This window comes from Carettochelys insculpta, chromosome 2 (genome assembly GCF_033958435.1).
Source record: "Carettochelys insculpta isolate YL-2023 chromosome 2, ASM3395843v1, whole genome shotgun sequence".
NCBI classification, from domain to species: Eukaryota; Metazoa; Chordata; order Testudines; family Carettochelyidae; genus Carettochelys; species Carettochelys insculpta.
The window spans coordinates 96,814,253-96,834,626 of record NC_134138.1 but is presented as its reverse complement, the minus strand read 5'-3'; the positions used below and the strand labels follow the sequence as shown (position 1 = coordinate 96,834,626).

At 38.6% G+C, this 20,374-nt stretch overlaps 1 protein-coding gene across 5 annotated transcripts in view; it reads right to left on the bottom strand.

Moving 5' to 3' along the window:
• Positions 1–2,463: 2,463 nt before the first annotated feature.
• The window catches only part of ANKRD12 (ankyrin repeat domain 12), a 174,042-nt gene continuing 156,131 nt past the window's right edge, over positions 2,464–20,374 (bottom strand). For 3 of the 5 annotated variants that reach the window (XM_074987440.1, XM_074987441.1, XM_074987442.1), the window contains 4 exons: positions 17,719–17,817; positions 12,492–12,635; positions 4,202–4,297; positions 2,465–3,811 (listed from right to left, as the gene is read on the bottom strand). In XM_074987440.1, the coding sequence (XP_074843541.1) occupies positions 3,626–3,811; positions 4,202–4,297; positions 12,492–12,635; positions 17,719–17,817 (525 nt within the window). In that variant the 3' untranslated portion in view covers positions 2,465–3,625. Of the gene's footprint in view, positions 3,812–4,201; positions 4,298–12,491; positions 12,636–17,718; positions 17,818–20,374 lie in introns of all 5 variants that reach the window. The other 2 variants (XM_074987439.1, XM_074987438.1) reach the window with 1 other exon arrangement.

Here is a 20,374-nt window from a genome sequence, read left to right as displayed (position 1 = left end):
GGGAAAATAACCGTGAATGTTACGGGGCAACAAGAAGTCTTGTGGCACCTTACAGACTAACAGATATCTTGGAGCATAAGCTTTTGTGAGCAAAGACCCACTTCATCAGATACATGAGTGGGGGGTGGGGGTGGTTTCAGAGGGGTATTTAAAGAGTGGGGTCCTAGTAAGAGGGAGGGCTAGAGCTGGCAAGGTCTATTCAGCAAGGTGGAAATGGCCCATTATCAATAGTAGGTATCAAAAGAGGAAAAAACAAGTTAAATCACAGAGGGATATGAGCCATTGTCAGAGTCTAATGAGGAGATCTTAACACCCAGGGCAGAGAAGCTGCCTTTGTAAGCTGGGAGCCACTCCCAGTCTCTGTTTAATCCTTGGTTAATGGAGTCAAATTTGCAAATAAATTGCAGCTCAGAGATTTCTCTCTCCATGTGATTTCTGAAATTTTTTTGTTTCAGGACTGCCACCCTTAAATCTGCAACTTGACTTTGGTGGCTTTATCTAAAGGGTTAGCCAAGCATTGGGGAGAGGCTGTAGGAGGGCAAGAGGCAGGCGGAGGGCCACAACTGCTTCCCTGACAGGCTGGACTCCCCACCCAGACCTTTAAAATCAGAACTAGTGCACAGAGCATGACTAGAGGGGTTGACTTCCCTCCAGCTGGAGTTTCTTCCAGAGGTCTGATCCTGATTTGTATTCCACACATGGGAGCATATGCAGAGTTGGTGGTGCAGCCCATGTCTCTCCAGGGTCCCTCATTGTACACTCAAGTCCGCCATAGAGGAGATGGAGAGCAAGCACTCGAATACAAATAGGCCCCATACACCTCAAAGAACCTTCAGTTGCAGGTAAGAAACCTTTTTTTCTTCAAGCTGTGGTCCCTCCACATATATATATGCCATACCTGAGTGATAAGTGAGCCATAATCAGTTCAGAGATCCTTGCAAGGACATCAGTAAGAAAGTATAGTCAGCAGTATAGCATGACCCACAAGAGAATCCATACCTGGTACTTGTACAATGGCATAGTGGGATGTGAACATGTGGATGGAATTCCAGGTTGCTGCATGATGTGTCGTCCCTGGAGCTGTCCACAAGACAGGCTGATGGTGCTGCTTGCGCTCACATAGAGTGCATGGTGGCTCCATAAGGCAGAAATACACTGGATTGTGCATAGCATTCAGAGATGCACCCAGAGACTCATCTGGAGATTCACTGGAAGGAGAGGCCTTATCCTTTCAATCAGTTGGCAATGGCCACAAATAGTTTTGGCGTGCTAAATGAGGAAGTCTTGTGGCAGCAGAATGTATGGTGAATATTGGGCGAGTACACATCAACATTCTTAATCGGAGAGGTGGTAGGACATACAAAAGAAATCCTTGGGATGATGAGTAAGAAGGTGATTTAGAGAAACAAGAACTGGTACAAAACCTGGAAGTTTTGAACATTCACTAGAGAGCTGTATGGTCAAAAGCCCTTATTTGTCTGTAGGGGACTGCAAAAGTGAAAGACAGTCCTGTCCTCAGGATAATTGCATTTCTGCTTAACCCATCTATATGAAAATTTACTATTTATATGCAGAGGGAAGCTGAAGCCACTTGATCTGTCTTTTAAAAGGATCAGCAGATTGGATTTAAAGAGAAATGTCTGGCTTCTAATCCTTTAACCAGTTTAAATAAGATAGTGAAAGCACAGGACTAATTTGTTCCACTTAGAAATACCGCTAGGATGCAAATGTCTTACAGCTCTTACAATGTTTGTATGGAATTTGAGGTCTGAATGGGACTTTTTTCCATGAGCCATGCTTCTTCCTTTGCATGCCCTAGACCAGACAAGTTATTACTACTACTGCCTGGGCAATGGATAACAAAGTCTCATAAGTTCTAGAGAAGAAGCCACACAATCATTTGATGTTTAACAAGCCAACACACACATGGCATAGGGAAATCCTGGCCCTACAGATTTCAGTAGAGCCAGGATTTCACCACCCATAGTTTTAAGTTATTATTGTTCTAATAGATTTCATTACTTTCCTGATCTTTGTGAATGTAAATCTAAACTGAAAAAGAGTGAGTGGTATAGTATGGAAGATTAATCCTATGTCATTACTTTTTCTAGTTGGCAAAAAGTATAACCTTATTTTGTGATATTTCATGTCTTATCTTTTTAATGGACTGGGCTTAATTGAGATCTGTACGAATTAAACTGATATGTCAGTGTGGTCATTTGTTCAGTTTTTTTTCTTTATCTGAAGACAAGTACATTCTGCAGTCATATAGGCACATCGGATAATACACTGTATTTTACTAAATAAATACTGTTTTAACCTCCATACTTAACAGCTTTCCAACTAGCCAGTTTCTTACAAATAAACTTTTTTCAAAATCAATACACACATACTACACACTCTCTCTCTCGATCCTGTCAGTGATCACATTTATAAATCCTTAACGTTTATTTAAAATATTTGTTAATTACTATTCAAAGCTTCAAGATTTAATTTCAATCAAAAATCCAACCATTTATTAACATGACCAATAAAATTTATTAAACATATTTACAACTATTTACATATCTTTCCATAGGTAAATATTAAAATAGACAATGTACAATTTAAGAATTTTCATTCAAAGGCATTTTGTTGGGAAAAATAGGTTCTATTGTGAGACCACCATATAAGAGCAAAAGGTGTTTTAGTTTAAAACAAAAATATTTTCATCATAGTAAGTCATAGGTATGGAATTACAATAGCAGACTAATATGAAATGTGGTTTTGTTAATATTACAATTATTTAGGTACCAGTTACCGAAGTAAGGGAGTTGAGTGAAGCATGCAAACACCATTCATTTTCAAATCTTTTACAGTTATGGTGATGAAACAAGCAGCTAAACCAAACACATGCCTTACTAGCAGAACTGCCAACCAGAAATACACTACACTTAGTAAAAACAACAACTTTGGTCCAATAAAACATTAGACAAAACATTTTTACAGTTAAAATATCTATTTTGTACATGTTTTCAACATTAATTACAAGACTATATACATTTTCACAATATGTATAAAATAAGTTATTTAAAAATGCTGACAATATTACATCTTTTTCCAAAAAGAAAAATGTACAGATCATTTACAAATATAATAAAAGACTTTTTTTCCTTTCAAATCTTATATTTCTTCCACAGGCTCTCTCATTGTTTTTCTGTGGGAGTTTACTTTACTGATGTTTCATAATACAAAGCTTTAAAGGAGGCCGTATTAAATATCAAGTGCTTTTTTAGTGGTTATTTTACTTGTTAACAACTTCCAGCGCTGTTAACTCACTGTATCTTATCTTTTAAATCTAAAGTTGTTGTTAACTTTTAAAATATAAATAACATTTATTGGGAAACTGCTTTTTGGAACTAATATCCAATATGATTAATGCCATTTATCATTAAATGACAGTATTCACTGTCATTCATTTCCCATATTTAACAAGGCTTTCTGAATTTTTCTGAAAGAATACCTGGATTATTGTACACAGAGATATTCCACAGCTTTAAGTGCTATACCTCAAGAGATAAATACATTTCTGCCCACTGCTGTCCATTTCTCTCAGGCTGTCTCTTTTGAAAGAGACAGCCAGCTGTCATATAGGTGTCAACTCAAAATCATCATTAACATCAACAAGTGGAACATAAAACTCCTGAATTTCATAAATGCTGATGGATTTGTATGTAGCAGGATCAAGTTCTTGTAGTTTAAGCTGCCATTCCAGTCTTTGTACAGCGTTTAAAGCTGCTGCTTCATGCTGTTGCCTCATCAAAAGACATGTCTATTCAAAATGAAAAATGAGTTCAATATTTTTAAATATTTAAAACAAAAATCTTAAAAAAAGGAAATTGTATAAGTAGTAGCAGGAGACCTTCAAAGGAAACTTTAGGAAGCAGAAACACAGATCTTCTGTAATATTTACTTTGCTTAATTATATATGGATATTTAATTAAAAACTAGCAAAAGACAAGTTTTTCCACCAAATAATGTATTTACATATCAACATAAAAGCTGCTTAAGATAATGATTTTTTTCTTTTACATACTCCTTAGATAATTATAATAATTTATGGTGTTGAACTCGAAGTCTACCATGGTTATTCATCTCATATTTGCAGTTGCATTTGTAGTCTTAATTTTTTGGCTTTCAAAGGACAAATGAAGATACATACCTTTAGTTTGTCAAATTTATCATCTACATCTTGTAGCCATGACATGAATTGCCTTGCATTAAACCGATCCCTAACTGATGTTTTGCTATCATCAGCCTACAAAAGAAAGATATTAAAAACAGTTTTTCAAATAACGAAGTAATGAAAGTTTGTTACTTATTCCTGTTATAATGCTAATTTTGTGGGACTATGGTGGGGTATATACCCCACACAGGAGAAAAAGGGGTTAAGAAGCCCAGATGACCCTGCCCTGCTATGCTTGCCAAAATTGTACAAACTGCAGGTGGAGTTTAAAAAAAGGAAGCAGAGTTACTCAGATTACAAATCTCTGCTCTTAGCTCTGGCCAAGTATGTAGAAACCTGTTAATCTGCAGATATCCAGAGGCACATACCCACAGCTCATTTTTGTGGCTATGGATGCAATTTTTTTTATCTAGAACCCTGAAAACTTGTGGCTATTCACTTTATATCTGTGGGTAACCATATCTGTGGATGTCAACATAGGTATCTGCTGCTCATCTTTGAAATTACAAATTTTGTATCCATGCAGGGCTCTAAAATCATGCACGAGGAGCTCTTGTAGGAGACATGGCAACACAGAAAAGCCCACAAAGGAAAGACTGGTGACAGATAACAAAATATTGAAAACTTTATTTTGGGGTTCTTTAATTCACCCCATGAGGAAGGGAGGGACATAGGTAGGGGAGTGATCCAGCGATGCTACTTAGCATCCCAACAAGCAGAACTTAGTTGACCATCATTTGGCCCTGGAATGGTCCCCAGGTTCCCTTACCAACTCAAAAAGATATGACAGCAGGGACTTTTCTCTTGGTGGAAATCCACCACGGGATGCAGGCAGATCAGGAACCAAGATACCGAAGTTCCCAAACTAAGATGAAAGCTCTGAAGCTCTTGCAGATGCTAAAAGTCTTCTTTGTGATTAAACTTTCGTTCTGATTACCCTAAAAAGTCCACAGGGATGTGTAACCAGAATGGAGAGAGTGCTGATCCACAAAAGGGGAGGGAGGGGTAGACCCACAAGACAGAACTATAACTGAAAATGGGGACTGTTAGGGAAGAAGATATTCTGTCGTGCTTGTGCCTGATCACTAGGTGGCACTGTTGGCAAACATCCCCGTTTACAGGGGCCTCCGCAAACAATGCTTTTTAGATGACAAATACTGAATCTAGCCATATTTTATGAAGATTTTTCCTACTGACACCACAAAATATGTAGAAGTCACCATACTTAAAGAAAGGAATTTGCAGAATCTATGACCCAAAAGTTATCTGCTGTATACTAGTTATTATAATTATGGTCTCTGAAAAGTAAAATATGCAAGTATGTCTTTCAAAACACTTAGCTCACACACACTAAGATAAATCTAGCAAAGCATTGCTAAACTACTTGTTCTACTTTAAAAAATTTAGTAATCACACAAAAGATATTGAATGGTCTTCCAGGTCCAGGGAAAGCACCAGCTTCAGCAATCTGACCTGACTGGCTACAGGAGGTATTCAAAAGCAGGACAAGAAAAAGATTCATATTACTTCTTCTATCACACACACACAAAAAAAAACCCAAACCCTTGCAGAGACATTCAGCTTTAAAAAGGTCCATCATGAATTAGCTCAATCTAGATAGCGGCATAAAGGGTTACAAGAATACATTCTACAAATCCTCTACAAATATATTAGAAGCAAGAGGAAGACCAAGGCCAGTGGCAGACACATTGCTCAATGAAGAGGGAAAAACAACAGAATATATGAAAATGGCAGAGGTGCTTCAAGACTTCTTTGTTTTGGTTTTCACAAAATAAGGTTGGTGGTGATTAGATGCCTACAACAGTGAATGCCAGGGAAGTAGGTTCAGAAGTTGAAATAGTAACCATAACAAGTAAAAATTACTTAGAAAAGTTAGAAGTCTTCAATTTACCAGGGTCTGGAGAAATGCATCCTAGAATACTCAAGGAGCTGACTGAAGAGATATCTAAGCCATTAGTTATCATATCTGAAAAAGTCACTGAAGATGGGAGAGAGTCCAGAAGATTGAAAAATGGCAAACACAGAACTAATCTATAAAAAGGGAAACCAGGACAACCCAGGAAACTACAGACCAGTAAGCTTAACTTCTGTGCAAGGAAAGATAATGGAGCAAATAATTAAGGAATCCATCTGCAGCCCCCTGGAAGAGAACAAGATGATAAGGAACAGTAAAGAACAAATCATGTCAAACCAACCTAATAGTTTTCTTTGCTAGGATAACAAGTCTTATGTATGGATAATGGGGAAACATTAGACTTGATTTACCTAGACTTCAGTAAAGCATTTGATACAGTCTTGCATCACCTTACCAATAAACTAAGGAAATACAACATAGACGGGGCTACAACAATATGGCTGCACAACTGTTTGGCTAACTGTTCTCAGAGAATAGTTACCAATCATTTACAGTATGCTGGAAGGGCATAACAAGTGGAGGGAGTGCATGCATCAGTTTTTGGACTGGTTCTGTTCAGTATCATCATCAATGATTTCAATAATGGCATAGAGAGCATGGTCAAAGTTTGTGGCTGATACTCATCTGGGAGAGGTTGCAAATGCATTAGGCTGTGTCTACACTGGAGAGTTCTGTCGACTAAAGAACTCGGGGCTGTTTCTACACAGGCCACTTTCTTTGAAAGTAACTTCTGTCAATAGATGCTTCTAGTGTAGACAGCCTCCCTGGCCATTTCTGCACAGGCCACTTTCTTTGAAAGTAGCATGCTAATACATGGCCTGAAATATGCTAACGAGGCACAGATACAAATTCCCTGCACCTCATTAGCATAAGGTCACGTGATTTGGAGTCCAGAAGAACGGTCTTCTGGACTCCAAAACACCGTTTAGAAGCATGGCCCCCAGGGGGTCTTCTGGAAGGAAGTCCTTCTTCCGGAGGCCCCTTCTTCCCAAAAAATTTCAGGAAGAAGGGGCCTCCGGAAGAAGGATTTCCTTCCAGAAGACCCCCAGGGGGCCATACTTCTAAATGGCATTTTGGAGTCTGGAAGACCATTCTTCCAGACTCCAAATCACATGACCTTATGCTAATGAGGCATGGGGAATTTGCATCCATGCCTCATTAGCATATTTCAGGCCGTGTATTAGCATGCCACTTTCAAAGAAAGTGGCCTGTGCAGAAATGGCCAGGGAGGCTGTCTACACTAGAAGCATCTATTGACAGAAGTTACTGTCGAGAGGGAAATCTCAAAAGAACCCGTCAACAGAGTGCATCTACACACAACTTGTTCTGTTGACAGCTGCCAGATTGCACTGGCCTCTGGTGCCAGAAAGCGGAATGGCAACTCTGTAAAGAGGGCTTCCTGGCAACTGGAAGGCCCTCTCCGTCGACAGGATTGTTATGCCTCAAATTTTTGAGGGACAGTCCTGTTGAGGAAAATGCAGAGAGTTTTGTTGACAGACCCAACCCATTCTGTCGACAAAACTCGACAGTGCAGACACGCATAGAGCCTGCTGTCAGAGTCTCGACAGAACTGTGCTTTGCCTCTACAGAGTTATTCCTGAAAAATTTGAGGCATAACACTATCGACAGAAAAGTGCAAGGTAGACACTTCTGTCAACAGAACAAGTTGTGTATAGCGGCAATCTGTCAACAGAGGTTCTGCCGAGGTGTCAGTGTCTTTTGTCAACAGTAACTTCGGTCGACAGATGCTTTTAGTGTAGACATAGCCTGAGAGGATAGGGTTAACATTCAAAATGATCTGGACAAACTGGAGAAATGTTCTGAGGTAAAGAGGATGAATTTGAATAAGGAAAAATGCAAAGTACTTCACTTAGGAAGGAACAATCAGTTTCATACATACAAAATGGAAAGTGATGGTCTGGGAAGGAATATTGCAGGAAGGCATTTAAAGGTCATAGTGCACCACAAGCTAAGGGCAGGTTTACACTTAAGGGGAGAAATCTGACCTATGATATGGAACTCTTGCTACAACAGTAGCATAGCTGGAGTTGACATACCTTAGGTTGACTTTCTCCACCGTTCCCACAAGCGGGAGGTCGATGGAAGAAAGTCTTGCATCAACTTCCCTTATTCCTCATGACTGCAAGGAGTACCGGGGTCGATGGGGATGCCTTGAATGTTCAACTTAGCAAACACGTTAAATTGAACTGCAGCAGCACTGATCATCCGCTGAGTATAGACAAGCCCTAAATATAAGCCCAATGTGTGACACTTTTACAAAAAAAGGAGTTTTGTGAGTGAGACACAAGAAATAACTCCTCCGCTCTACTCTGCACTGATTAGGTCCCAAACAGAGTACGTGTCCAGTTCTGGGCACCACATTTCAGGGAAGATGTGGACATACTGGCGATGGCCCAGAGAAGAGCAATAAAAATGATTAAAGGTCTAGAAAATGAGGGAAGACTGAAAGAACTTTGTTTAGCTTTGAAAAGAGAAGACTAACAGCAGACATGATAATAGCTTGTAAGTGCCTGAATGAGTATTACAAGGAAAGTATTACAAGTAAAGCATTTGATACGGTCTCGCATGATATTCTTATTAAAAAAACTAGGCAAATACAATTTAGATGAGGCTACTATAACGTGGGTGCATAACTGGCTGGATAACTGTACCCAGAGAGTAGTTCTTAATGGTTCTCAATGCTGCTGGAAAAGTATAACAGGTGGGGTTCTGCAGGGGTCAGTGTTAAGACCGGTTCTGTTCAATATCTTCATCAATGATTTAGATATTGGCATAGAAAGTACACGTATTAAGTTTGCAGATGATACCAAGCTGGGAGGGGTTGCAACTACTTTGGGGTCATAGGGAGGATAGGGTCATAATTCAAAATGATCTGGATAAATTGGAGAAATGGTCTGAGGTAAACAGGATGAAGCTTAATAAGGACAAATGCAAAGTGCTCCACTTGGGAAGGAACAATCAGCTTCACACATACAGAATGGGGAGAGACTGTCTAGGAATGACTACAGCAGAAAGGCATCTAGGGGGTTATAGTGGACCACAAGATACATGTGAGTCAGTGTGATGCTGTTGCAAAAAAAAGCAAACATGATTCTGTGATGCGTTAATAGGTGTGTTGTGAACAAGACACGAGAAGTCATTCTTCCGCTCTACTGTGCGCTGGTTAGGCCTCAGCTCGAGTATTGTGTCCAGTTCTGGGCACTGCAGTTCAAGAAAGATGTGGAGAAATTGGAGAGGGTCCAGAAAAGAGTGACAAGAATGATTAAAGGTCTAGAGAATGTGACCTACGAAGAAAGGCTGAAAGAATTGGGCTTGTTTAGTTTGGAAAAGAGAAGACTGAGGGGAAACATGATAGCAGTTTTCAGATATCTAAAAGGGTGTCCTAAGGATGAGGGAGAAAACTTGTTCTCCTTGGCCTCAGAGGACAGAAGAAGAGGCAATGGACTTAAACTGCAGCAAGGGAGCTTTAGGTTGGACATTAGGAAAAGTTTCTAACTGTCAGGGCGGTCAAACAGTGGAATAAATTGCCAAGGGAGGTTGTGGAACCTCAATCGCTGGAGATATTTAAGAACAGGTCTGATAGATGTCTATCAGGGATGGTTTAGACAGTACTTGGTCCTGCCATTGGGGCAGGGGGCTGGACTCGATGGCCTCTCAAGGTCCCTTCAAGTCCTAGTGTTCTATGATTCTAAGGATGAGGGGGAAAAATGTTCTCTTTAACCTCTAATGATAGGCAAGAAGCAATGGGCTTAAATTGTTGTATGGGAGGCTGAGGTTGGACATTAGGAAACTTCCTGTCACAGTGGTCAAGCACTGGAATAAATTGCTGAAGGTTGTGGAATCTCCATCATTATATATTTTTAAGAGGAATTTAGATAAACATCTGTCATAGATTACTTAGATGGTGGTTGGTCCTAATCACAACTGCATGGTACTGGACTTGATGACCTCTTCATGTTCCTTCCAGTCCTAGTATTCTGTGATTCAATGTTTCAATATTTTTCTTGCAAACCCCAAGAAATCAAAGCACTTCTACTGTGAAGTACATTACAACCATCAAAATGGGGGTCCAATCATATTTTCATTGTTGTTTTTTGTTGGGACAGTTCATGGAAGGCTTGTAATATGAAAGTGTATTCCGTCAGAGTCATGATGGCAGCAAACTTCAGAGTCATTCCATACAGGATTAAATATGCAGAGTAGTCAGAGTGTTTTGCTTATTTTTAACTAATGTTGTTGTGCAATGAGGATGAATGCACCCATCTCAAAATTGGGGAAACCATAAGAGTCTTTCAGATGATAGTACCAAACAACTAACAAACACCAAAAGAAAAAAGCCTCACCATAGTACTCCTGCAGTGAAAGGTTACATTGCTGTACTTCAAAAAATTCCTTAGGTAACAGGTAGATATTTTACTATACAAAACTGCTACACTCATTTCACTGGGTACTAGACTACTGAAGAGTATTTTAAAATATCACACATCTCTTAAAACTTGGAATAAATCAAAACATTAAACGCTATACAAGTTTTTTCATGCAAACAATTTTCAGACATACCCTTCCACTTAATTTCTTACCCCTCACTGGAATCCTCCTTCACCCATTTCAACCCCCCGTAAAACAACAGTAGCAACCATAATAGCAAATCATCTGAACAGATGATATGAAATATTGTATTGGAACGTTTGTACATGGCTACATCTACACTAGCATTCCTCTTTTGAAAAAGGCATGCAAATGAAGGAAATTGAAAATGCAAGCAAATCACAGATTTACATATGACACCTGATTTACATAGCCTTTCAAAAGAGCTTCTTTTGAAAGAAGAAAACTAGTGTAGACAACTCTTTCGAAAGCAATCCCCATCTTCGAAAGAACCCTTCTTCCTAAAAGAAAATAGGAAGGATTCTTTCAAAGATGGGGTTTACTGTTGAAAGAGCTGCGTCTACAATGCTTTTCTTCTTTTGAAATAACATGCAAATGAGATGCCAGATATGTAAATCAGCGCCTCATTCACATTTTTGATTTCCTTCATTGGCATACCTCTTTCGAAAGAGAAATGCTAGGGTAGAGGTAGCCCACAAATCTAGTATCCAGGTCCAATAGTCATTATGGGAGGAAGGCAACAACTGTAATAGATCTAGTTAATTGTGCCATGCTGTTCAGGGAGATGAAATCCCTCCTCATCTCTGCAGACAAATAGTTTATGCCCTGAAATATGAGATTGGACTACCTTTACCATTGTTTAACTACAAATGTTGTTAATGGTTTTAGAATTATTTGGTGAAATTTCAGTGTTCAAGAAAGTGACAGACAAACAGGGAAGGAAGGTATTTTATGAGCTTCTCCACAAAAATTTTCCAATCAACATTTATGCAAAATCTCACGATCCATGCGTCAGACACCGAGGATTAGGATAGCAAAGACAACAATTATTTTAAATTCTGGCAAATTTGTTTTGTTTTGTTTTGTTTAGGATTGGATTATGACCATCCAATTCATTTTCATTTGTAATTTAAGACTGATTTCAGAGTGAAAATACAGTTATTAACCCTCACTGCCCCATTATGTGTTCTTTTCAGAGATGGAAAAAAAAATGTACTCTATAAAATGTGGAAACACAATGGCTCTGTTTCTGTCTGTGCCTCTTCTTGTGCACCCATAGAGGAGAGGCTCATCATAACCTTACCCACAATGGGCAAAACCTGGCACTCCTGAAGTCAAAGGCTGTGGCCACACTTGACCAAAACTTGGAAATGACCATGCAAATGGCCATTTCGAAGATTACTAATGAGGCGCTGAATTGAATATTCAGCGCCTCATTAGCATTAGGACGCTTCCAGCCGCAGCACTTCAAAAGCGCCGCTTTTGAAAGTGTGCAGCTCGGCGCGACTACACAGGGGTCATTTTTGAAAGGACCCCGCTCCTTTCAAAATCCCCTTATTCCCCTCCGCTGAGAGGAATAAGGGGATTTTGAAAGGAGCGGGTTCCTTTCAAAAAGGACCCCAGTGTAGCTGCACCAAGCTGCGCGCTTTCAAAAGCAGCGTTTTCGAAGTGCCGCAGCAGGAAGCGTCCTAATGCTAATGAGGTGCTGAATATTCAATTCAGCGCCTCATTAGTAATCTTCGAAATGGCCATTTGCATGTGGCCACAGCCAAAAGGAGTTTTACTACTGACTTCAATACCACCAGAATTTTACCCAATTATCTTCTCTCAAATCAGACCTGAAAGTACTTCTTAAAGATAAGTATTAGGAAAATCACCTAACAAGATGTTCTGGGAATCCTAAAAGAAGTCTCCTTTTACCTGAGATTCCAGGGGCACATTATATACTTCGGCATCAAGCAGTACGGTGCAGGCACTGAATGGTAGCGTCTGATTAGCCAAAGTTCTTGCAGCTCGATAATGGACACGTAGAACTTCTTGTTCATTGGATACAATAAGCTTTTCCTAATTGAATAAAAAATATTAACATATAGCTGTAGACTTCATAAACTGACCTCTGAATTGCATTTGTAAAAATATTGTACACCAAGATTCTTTTCAGGCTTTTTTTTTTTTGGAGGGCTTGAATGAGAAGCAGCAACATTTCCCCATTTTTCTGGCTTGATAACATTTACATCATTTTGAATGTCACCAGATTGTAAAGAAAAATAAAGTGACTTTCGTGAATCTTCTTTCTAGAAATTTCATTGGAAACCAAAGGTGTGGCTCCTGATGATGATGCTACTGAATTAAACTTAAATGTCAAGAAGTATAATTTAAAATATAAATGCGCCTTGTGTGTTTTATGAAGGGCTGAAAAAAAAGTTCTGCTCTAAACTTTTAAAATTGATTTTTGACAATATTTGATTTTTATCTTTAGGCATGAACAGTAAGGATCTGAGTAAAATCTTTTACTGTTTGGTTTGTCTTTCTGCCTAATGACTAAGTTCACAATCACTGTAATGTGCTCTGCCTGAATTTCAAATGTTTACCAGAAATCTGCTGTTAGCAGCAATGACAGCTGGAGGATTTAGGGTAGATGATCTGCTGCCTATGATTTATGCTTCCCTGGAACCCATGCATCTCAAAGTTTTGCATCCAAATTTTATTTACCAACCTACCAGCCACAAAATCTCTAGCACCTTCAGGCTCACTGCTTGCTCTCTACAGTGACAAGAATCAGAGGGGTAGCCATGTTAGTCTGTATCCGCAAAAACAATGAGAAGTCCTGTGGCACGTTAGACTAACAGATTTTTTGGAGCATAAGCTTTCATAGGCAAATACACACTTCATCAGATGCATGACACTCATCTGACCAAGTAGGTCTTTGCCCATGAAAGCTTATGCTCCAAAATATATGTTAGTCTAGACGATGCCACAGGACTTCTTGTTGTTTTTACTCCAGGAGTGGGGAACTTTTTTCAGCTCAAAAGCATGAGGTACTTGTGGGTACATAAGAATGACCATACTGAGTCAGACAACTAGTCCATCCAGCCTAGTGTCTTGTCTTCTAATAGTGGCCAATGCTAGATGGTTCAGAAGGAATGAATAGAACAGAAAATCGAGTAATCCATCCTGTGATGTCACCCACTTTCAGCTTCTGAGAAACAGGTAAGGAACACTCAGTGCACGGGATACATCCCTGACTATCCTTACTAACAGCCACTGATAGATCAGTCCTCCATGAACTTATCTGGTTCTTTTTTCAATCCAGTTATAGTCCTGACCTTCACAACATGCCCCGGCAATAAGTCTCACAACAGGCTGACTCTACTTAGTGTGAAGTAATACTTCCTTTTGTTTTAAACTGGCATTTTACTAATTTCTTGTGTAATGTGAAGGTGTAAATCACAAGTTTTCAACCTGTGGTCTGCAGACCCATCAACTTTGTGTAAAGAGTCCATGAAAGATTTAGACTGAAAATTGACTGAACAGAATTCCGCTGTATATACAGACAACCGGTTTCCAAAGGGGTCTAAATCTCCACTCAGAATTTTCAAAGGGGTTCTCACATGCAAAATGGTTGAGAACCACTGGAATAAATAATTTGTTGTTCACTTTATCGACAAGCCTTTCCTCCCCACTGTAGCCCTCTTTTCCAAGAAGAAAAATCTCAGTCTTTTTCTCTTTCCTCATGTGGAAGCTGTTCCATACCTCTAATCATTTTGTTGTCCTTCTCTGTATCTTTTCTAATCTTAATATGTCCTTTTTTGAGTTGATGTGACTAGAACCACACTAAGTATACAAGGTATGAGCAAACTATGGATTTATACAGAAGACTTATGATATTTTCTGTCTTATTATATAGCACCATCCTAAAGGTTCCTAACAACCTGCTAGCCTTTTTGATTTCTATTGAACACTGAGCAGATGTTTTCAGAGAACTATCTACAATGACTCCAAGATATCTTTGAGTGGCAATTACTGATTTAGACATTATTTTGTACATATAGTTGAGTTTCTGTTTATCACTGTGCATTACTTTGTATTTATCAACACTAAATTTCATCTGGCATTTTTGTTGCCCAGTCATCCAGCTTTGTGAGATCACTTTGCAATTTTTTGTAGTCTGCTTTGGGGTTGCATTTTGGATTACTTTATATTATTATCTGTAAATGCTACCACCTCAGTTTTACCCCTTGTTTCAGATAACTTATAAATATGCCAAACAGCATCGGGCAACTGCTAATAAAAATTGACTATAAGCACAGGGGCCCCATAAACACCTTAAGTGGAGCACCCAGAGGAACAGTTCTCAAAGAACAATTAATCATTATGTTCTTTACTGTAATCTTAACTAATTTGCCTCGTACTGATGTTAAGATTTTCAGCTAGTAATCAACAGGATTGCCACTGAAACCTTTAAAAATATCTTAAAACACTAGTTATCCTACAGCCATCTAGTATAGAACCTTATTTAAATGACAGGTTACACATCACACTTGGTAGTTCTGCAATTTCATATATGAGCTCTTTTAGAATTCTTTGGTGAATATTGTATGGTCCTAGTGATTTATTAATGTTTAATTTATCAAAATGTTCCAAAACCTCCTCTACTGACACACCAATCTTGGACAATTAGTCACCTACAAAGAATGGCTCTGGTGTAGACAATCTCCCACAAATCTCCTGTAGTGAAGACTGAAGCAAAGAATGAATTTAGTTTTTCTGTAATGGCCTTATCTCCCTTGAATGCACCAGTAGCCCCACTGATTGTTTAACAGGCTTCCTGCTTCTGACACTCCCTACTTTTTTTGGCCTTTTGCTGTTAGTTTTAGGGCAGTGTTTCCCAAGCTGAAAATACCCATCCACCCCTTTTAGGACTTTGGTCTTTTCGGTGTACCCCCACTCTCCGTACTTACCTCCTGACTTTTAGTTATTTATTTTCTGCAGTGTACTTCTTGAAATGCTTTCACATACCACACTTTGGGAAACACTGTTTTAAGGCATTCACAAGTGGGTGAGGGCCTAGTCTGTAGTACTAAAAATGCAGAATGCTCTTATATAACTTGGTTTAAGACCCCACAAAGCCCAGACCTACATAACAATACAGTATAGCCGTGTCTACATTAGCCCCCTCCGAAAGAGGGGGCATGTTAATGAGGGATTTTGGAAGATCCTAATAAGGCGCTGACATGAATATGCAGTGTCTTATTAGCATAATGGCAGCTGTGCGTGATTCAAAAATGCCATTTGGGAAGAAGGGATTTTTGAGATTAGGGGATCCTTTCAAAAGGCCCCCATCTACACGGGTGGCGCATGTTTTGAAAGCAGCAGTTTCAAATCGCATGTGGCCACCATTATGCTAATGAGATGCCACATATTGATGTTAGTGCCTCATTAGCTCTTCCAAAATCCCTCATTAACATGGCCCCTCCGAAAAGAGAGGCCATGTCTACACTAGCCCCACGTGCTTCCACTCAGGTCAGTGATCAAAATAACTAAAACATGCAATTTAAGTACATACAGAATTTGATAGTTCACACACAAATGGCTTCTCAGATATTCTAAGTAAAGAGAATTTTTTCATTAGATATAAAGACGCCGTAAGACCTTGATCCTTTATTGTTAGCATATAGGCATACTGCTACATTTGCAGAAAGCTTCACTGGACTCTATATTGGTACAAAAGTGTAGCTTTATGACAGAGGTCCTGATACTGCATTATAACCTTAGAATACAATCACAACTGAATTAGTTATTAAAAATAATTTTACTTTCAGGAAATTTTAAGTTCTATGGACCAAACCAAACATCCCAAGAGTGCACATAGCTAAAGAAAAAATGCTATAAAATGAATGAGATACTCCCATCAAAGGAAAATGAGAGTGGATTTGTAAATGGATAATCAGAAGGAGGAATAGGTAATATTACGAGAAACATAACCTTTTCCTGAAGTTGCAACCAATTTTTCATTTTAAGGAAGATTTAAGCCCACCTCTACATATTTCACAACAGGTCCTTTATACATGAAGTTTCATAAGATGTCTTTAATAAAGATACCAATCTCAGAAAAAATTAGATGTTTTCACTTTCTGACAATTCTAGTGCTTTTTTTCCCATGTCATCTTAAAAGCACTGACCTAGAAACTTTACATATGCTTCTCTCTTGAGTATTCTGTGATCTAGTTTACAAGTCTTGTTTGCAATGGTCTAGAGAGGAAAACATGGGGGAAGACGCCCTACATCAAAATTCTGGGTTAATGTATTCATTCCTGATAGATAAACTGGTCACACTCTGATTTTCTTGGCATAACCTGTTAGAATAAAAGACTTGGAAAAGTCCTCAGACTTTTCCTCCTTGAAGTGTACAGATTTCTTAAAACCCACAGCCCAAAAGACTGGGTTGAAATAAATATTTAAAGAATATGTATTGATAGACAGATGGTGTTTTCCATTTCTAAATTCCATGAAGTCTGCAAGTGTACCCACACAGAAATGTTGGTCAAATTCTAACAATCAGGAGACCAAAACAGGTTGATTAACATTCATGATCTAGGCTGTATCTTTCCGAGTCAGATAAGTCCCGTGATTTAAACCAAACAACACTCCAGTTAAGAATAATTATACCTTGACTCAGATCTAGTTTCTTTTTATTAACTAACAAAATGGACATAATTGTATAATTTCCCTAAAAGAATATAAAATGATCAAGTGCACCAAGTGATGGTTCTAATATTTACTGGAAGTACTGGCATTTAAAAAAAAAATTAAAATAGTATCTTATTTTCATGATTGCCCTGTAGTTCACATGGAAACTTATGTAGAACACTGAGCAAATTTCCATTGTAGTAAACAGCGAGTTCTTACGTTACTATACAAAAGACTGTTTTGTATGTTACCACATATACAGTACTGAAATTTTTATTTGTTTTATTTCTAGCCTGATCTGTACTCTGACTCTGTGCAACATCTCTGAATTTAAAAAAAGCCACAGTATAAAGAATTTACTTTTAAAAGCAATGTTAGTTTAAGTAAAATCTAGTCATACCCCCTTACCCAAAAAAAAGTTTAAAACAGGAAACTAAACATTCTTTTGTATTCTTACCCTTTCAATACTGTGCTGTAAGCGCAATTTCATCCTTACAACTTCCTGTTGTCTAAAAAGTTCTTTAAGTGGATCTGACAGTGATGGTGGTGGTGTAATCTAAGAAAAATGGTTAAAAATAATAAGTTCAGTGTAACCCATACATTTTACCTGGACTGGCTTTATAATTTCAAACATTTATTTAAAAATAAAAACATAAATAGAATACCTTTCATTAGAAAGTATATAATAACCCAGCACCACGAACATAACTGATCTCACAGTTTTTCATTCTGAGTAAATTACTAAAGCATTTGTTATGCGCACACAGTGCAAGATCAGGACTGTATAAAGACATGAAAGAAGGAAGTCCCTATCACAAAGACTGTGCAGTTAAACACAAATGAGACAAGGTGCACTGGAAAGTTTAAAGAAAGTATTTATAGAACTGGTTTTGATTATGAGTAATAGGTGGATGGCTGCATTTTTAAGCCACACTCCTAGACAGCAAAACATTCACTAATGTTTCTGTGTATGCTGTTCTGTACTGGTATTGGGTTCGATGGCAGTTGATCATATTTTATTGTACAAGAATTTTCAGATTTAAATGAAGGAAATAAGTATTTAGTTAACTCCCTAACATAGTCTGACATTTTAGTTTAAGATACTATAAATAAGTGCCATGGCATTCATGGAGATATTAAAAATAAAAGCTTTTCTTTCAAGATAGGAACATACACAAAGATCCAAGAAGTTGAACTATTCTATATGGTTGATAAAGAAGTTACTTTCCAGCAATAACTATGATTTTACCAAATGTATCAAAACAAAAAAGCAGTCATGTAGCACTTTAAAGACTACCAAATGTAGTCATTGTGGATTTTACCACAGGTATACTTGCATATCATGCATATGTGATCTGAGTGTTTAGAATCGCAAAGTCTGTCAGGCCCCACATGGGCCCCTTTGCCTCCTCATTATCACCTGTGAGCGCATAAAAGGGTAGAGAGCTGCCTATCTCCTTCAGTTCTCTTGTAATTCAAAGCTTGTGTCAGATGATCATTGCAAAAGTGGGACAGAGGGCAGGTCACAGGATGTTCTGGCAACAAAGAATCACAGATACTATAGGAAGTAGATCTGTCCCACAAAATCTCATCACCTAATAAATTATTTTGTTAGTCTTTAAAGTGCTACATGTCTGCTTTATTGTTTTGACAGAATACAGACTAACACAGCTACCTCTCTGTCACAGATACTATAGGGTTCTCTTTTTTTTCCAAGTCAGCATGGATCCACTGTAGCTGGCTAGCAACTGGTACTCCCTCAAGATGCTGCTAACGAGATGTTTGAACAGAATTTAATAAAAAAAAGATTATAGCACTGTTCTCTTGAATTTGCATCTAATTTAGCAACTAAGTATAATAGATAATATTTGAGTATATTTTTAAAGTAGAGAGAGAATCTTCCTTGAGTTTGGGTGGAGTGTGTCTTAACTGTTCAGAGGGATAAATACAGCAGCAAATTGGTAACACATAATATATTGTTTTTCCTACAGAACTTAGATATTATCTAGGAGGAGGTGGCCTAACCTCTAGACTTGTCACCAGAAATAAATGAGAAGCCAAGTCTGAACAGTCTGGTTCTGTCAGTGTAAGAAAGAAAACTCCTGGAAACATGCAGAGTATATAATGTCTCTTCTGGTAAAGAGGGGGGGCTTTGGGAACATGACTTTTAGTCAGCTAATTCAGAGAAAATTCTGAGACCTTGGGGATGAATTTACAGTGAGATTTCAGCATCACTTCATCCCGGTGAAATGCTTTGTAAGGAGGTTCAGTCGATAGTGTCTGATGTTCATTCAGTCACCCTGATGGCTACTAGAAAGATTATCTTCAGAGTGAGAAGATGTAAAGACCATTCTGAAAGAGGATTGGAGGGTGCCTCCACAGGCCTCAGAAGGAAGTTACTGAGGTCCCAGGCCAGAGTTCTCTCACAAGTGGGTATGTAATAGGCCTTTGAGAAACTTATGCCATCAGGTGAGAGCGTGACTGACTATACAGGCGCATAGTATTCAGACTACTGAAAGGTGAACCTTAATGAATCTGAATTTAAGACCAGAATGTATTAAATGCAACAAGTATTCCAGAGTCAACAGGATCATAGCCTGAACTAGGTCCAGGCTACCCTAAGCTGTCCATCTCAAGAATGTCTTCCATTTTAATAAGTCGTGCTGCTCCATATCAGGATATCTTGGACCAGCAGGAAGCAGTTTCTGCCCATGAGTCTCAACTAACCAAAATCCTTGTGCTCATCAGGTGGAGTGACAGTATTGTTGTGAAATCACATGGAGGCAGTCTGGGAGCTGGATGGGCAGATGGACGGACATCTGTAGCAGGTCAGTCAACTTGGACTGCCATCGCCAGTAGAGAGCTATGAGGATGACTGTGGCCGACTTGTTTCATTATTTTGGGGATCAGTGGAATTAGCGGAAAAAAACATATAGGAGACCTTGATTCCATTACAGAAGTAAGTGCCTAGTAGTTGTCTGAGGCCCATGATGGTTCTTGAACAAAAAAAGTTCTCATCCCTAGCATTCCTGGCAAAACAGATTTACCACAGGAGCTCACCGAGGATGGAAAATTGGTTCCATGATGGAATCCACAGGGACCAACTGTAATTT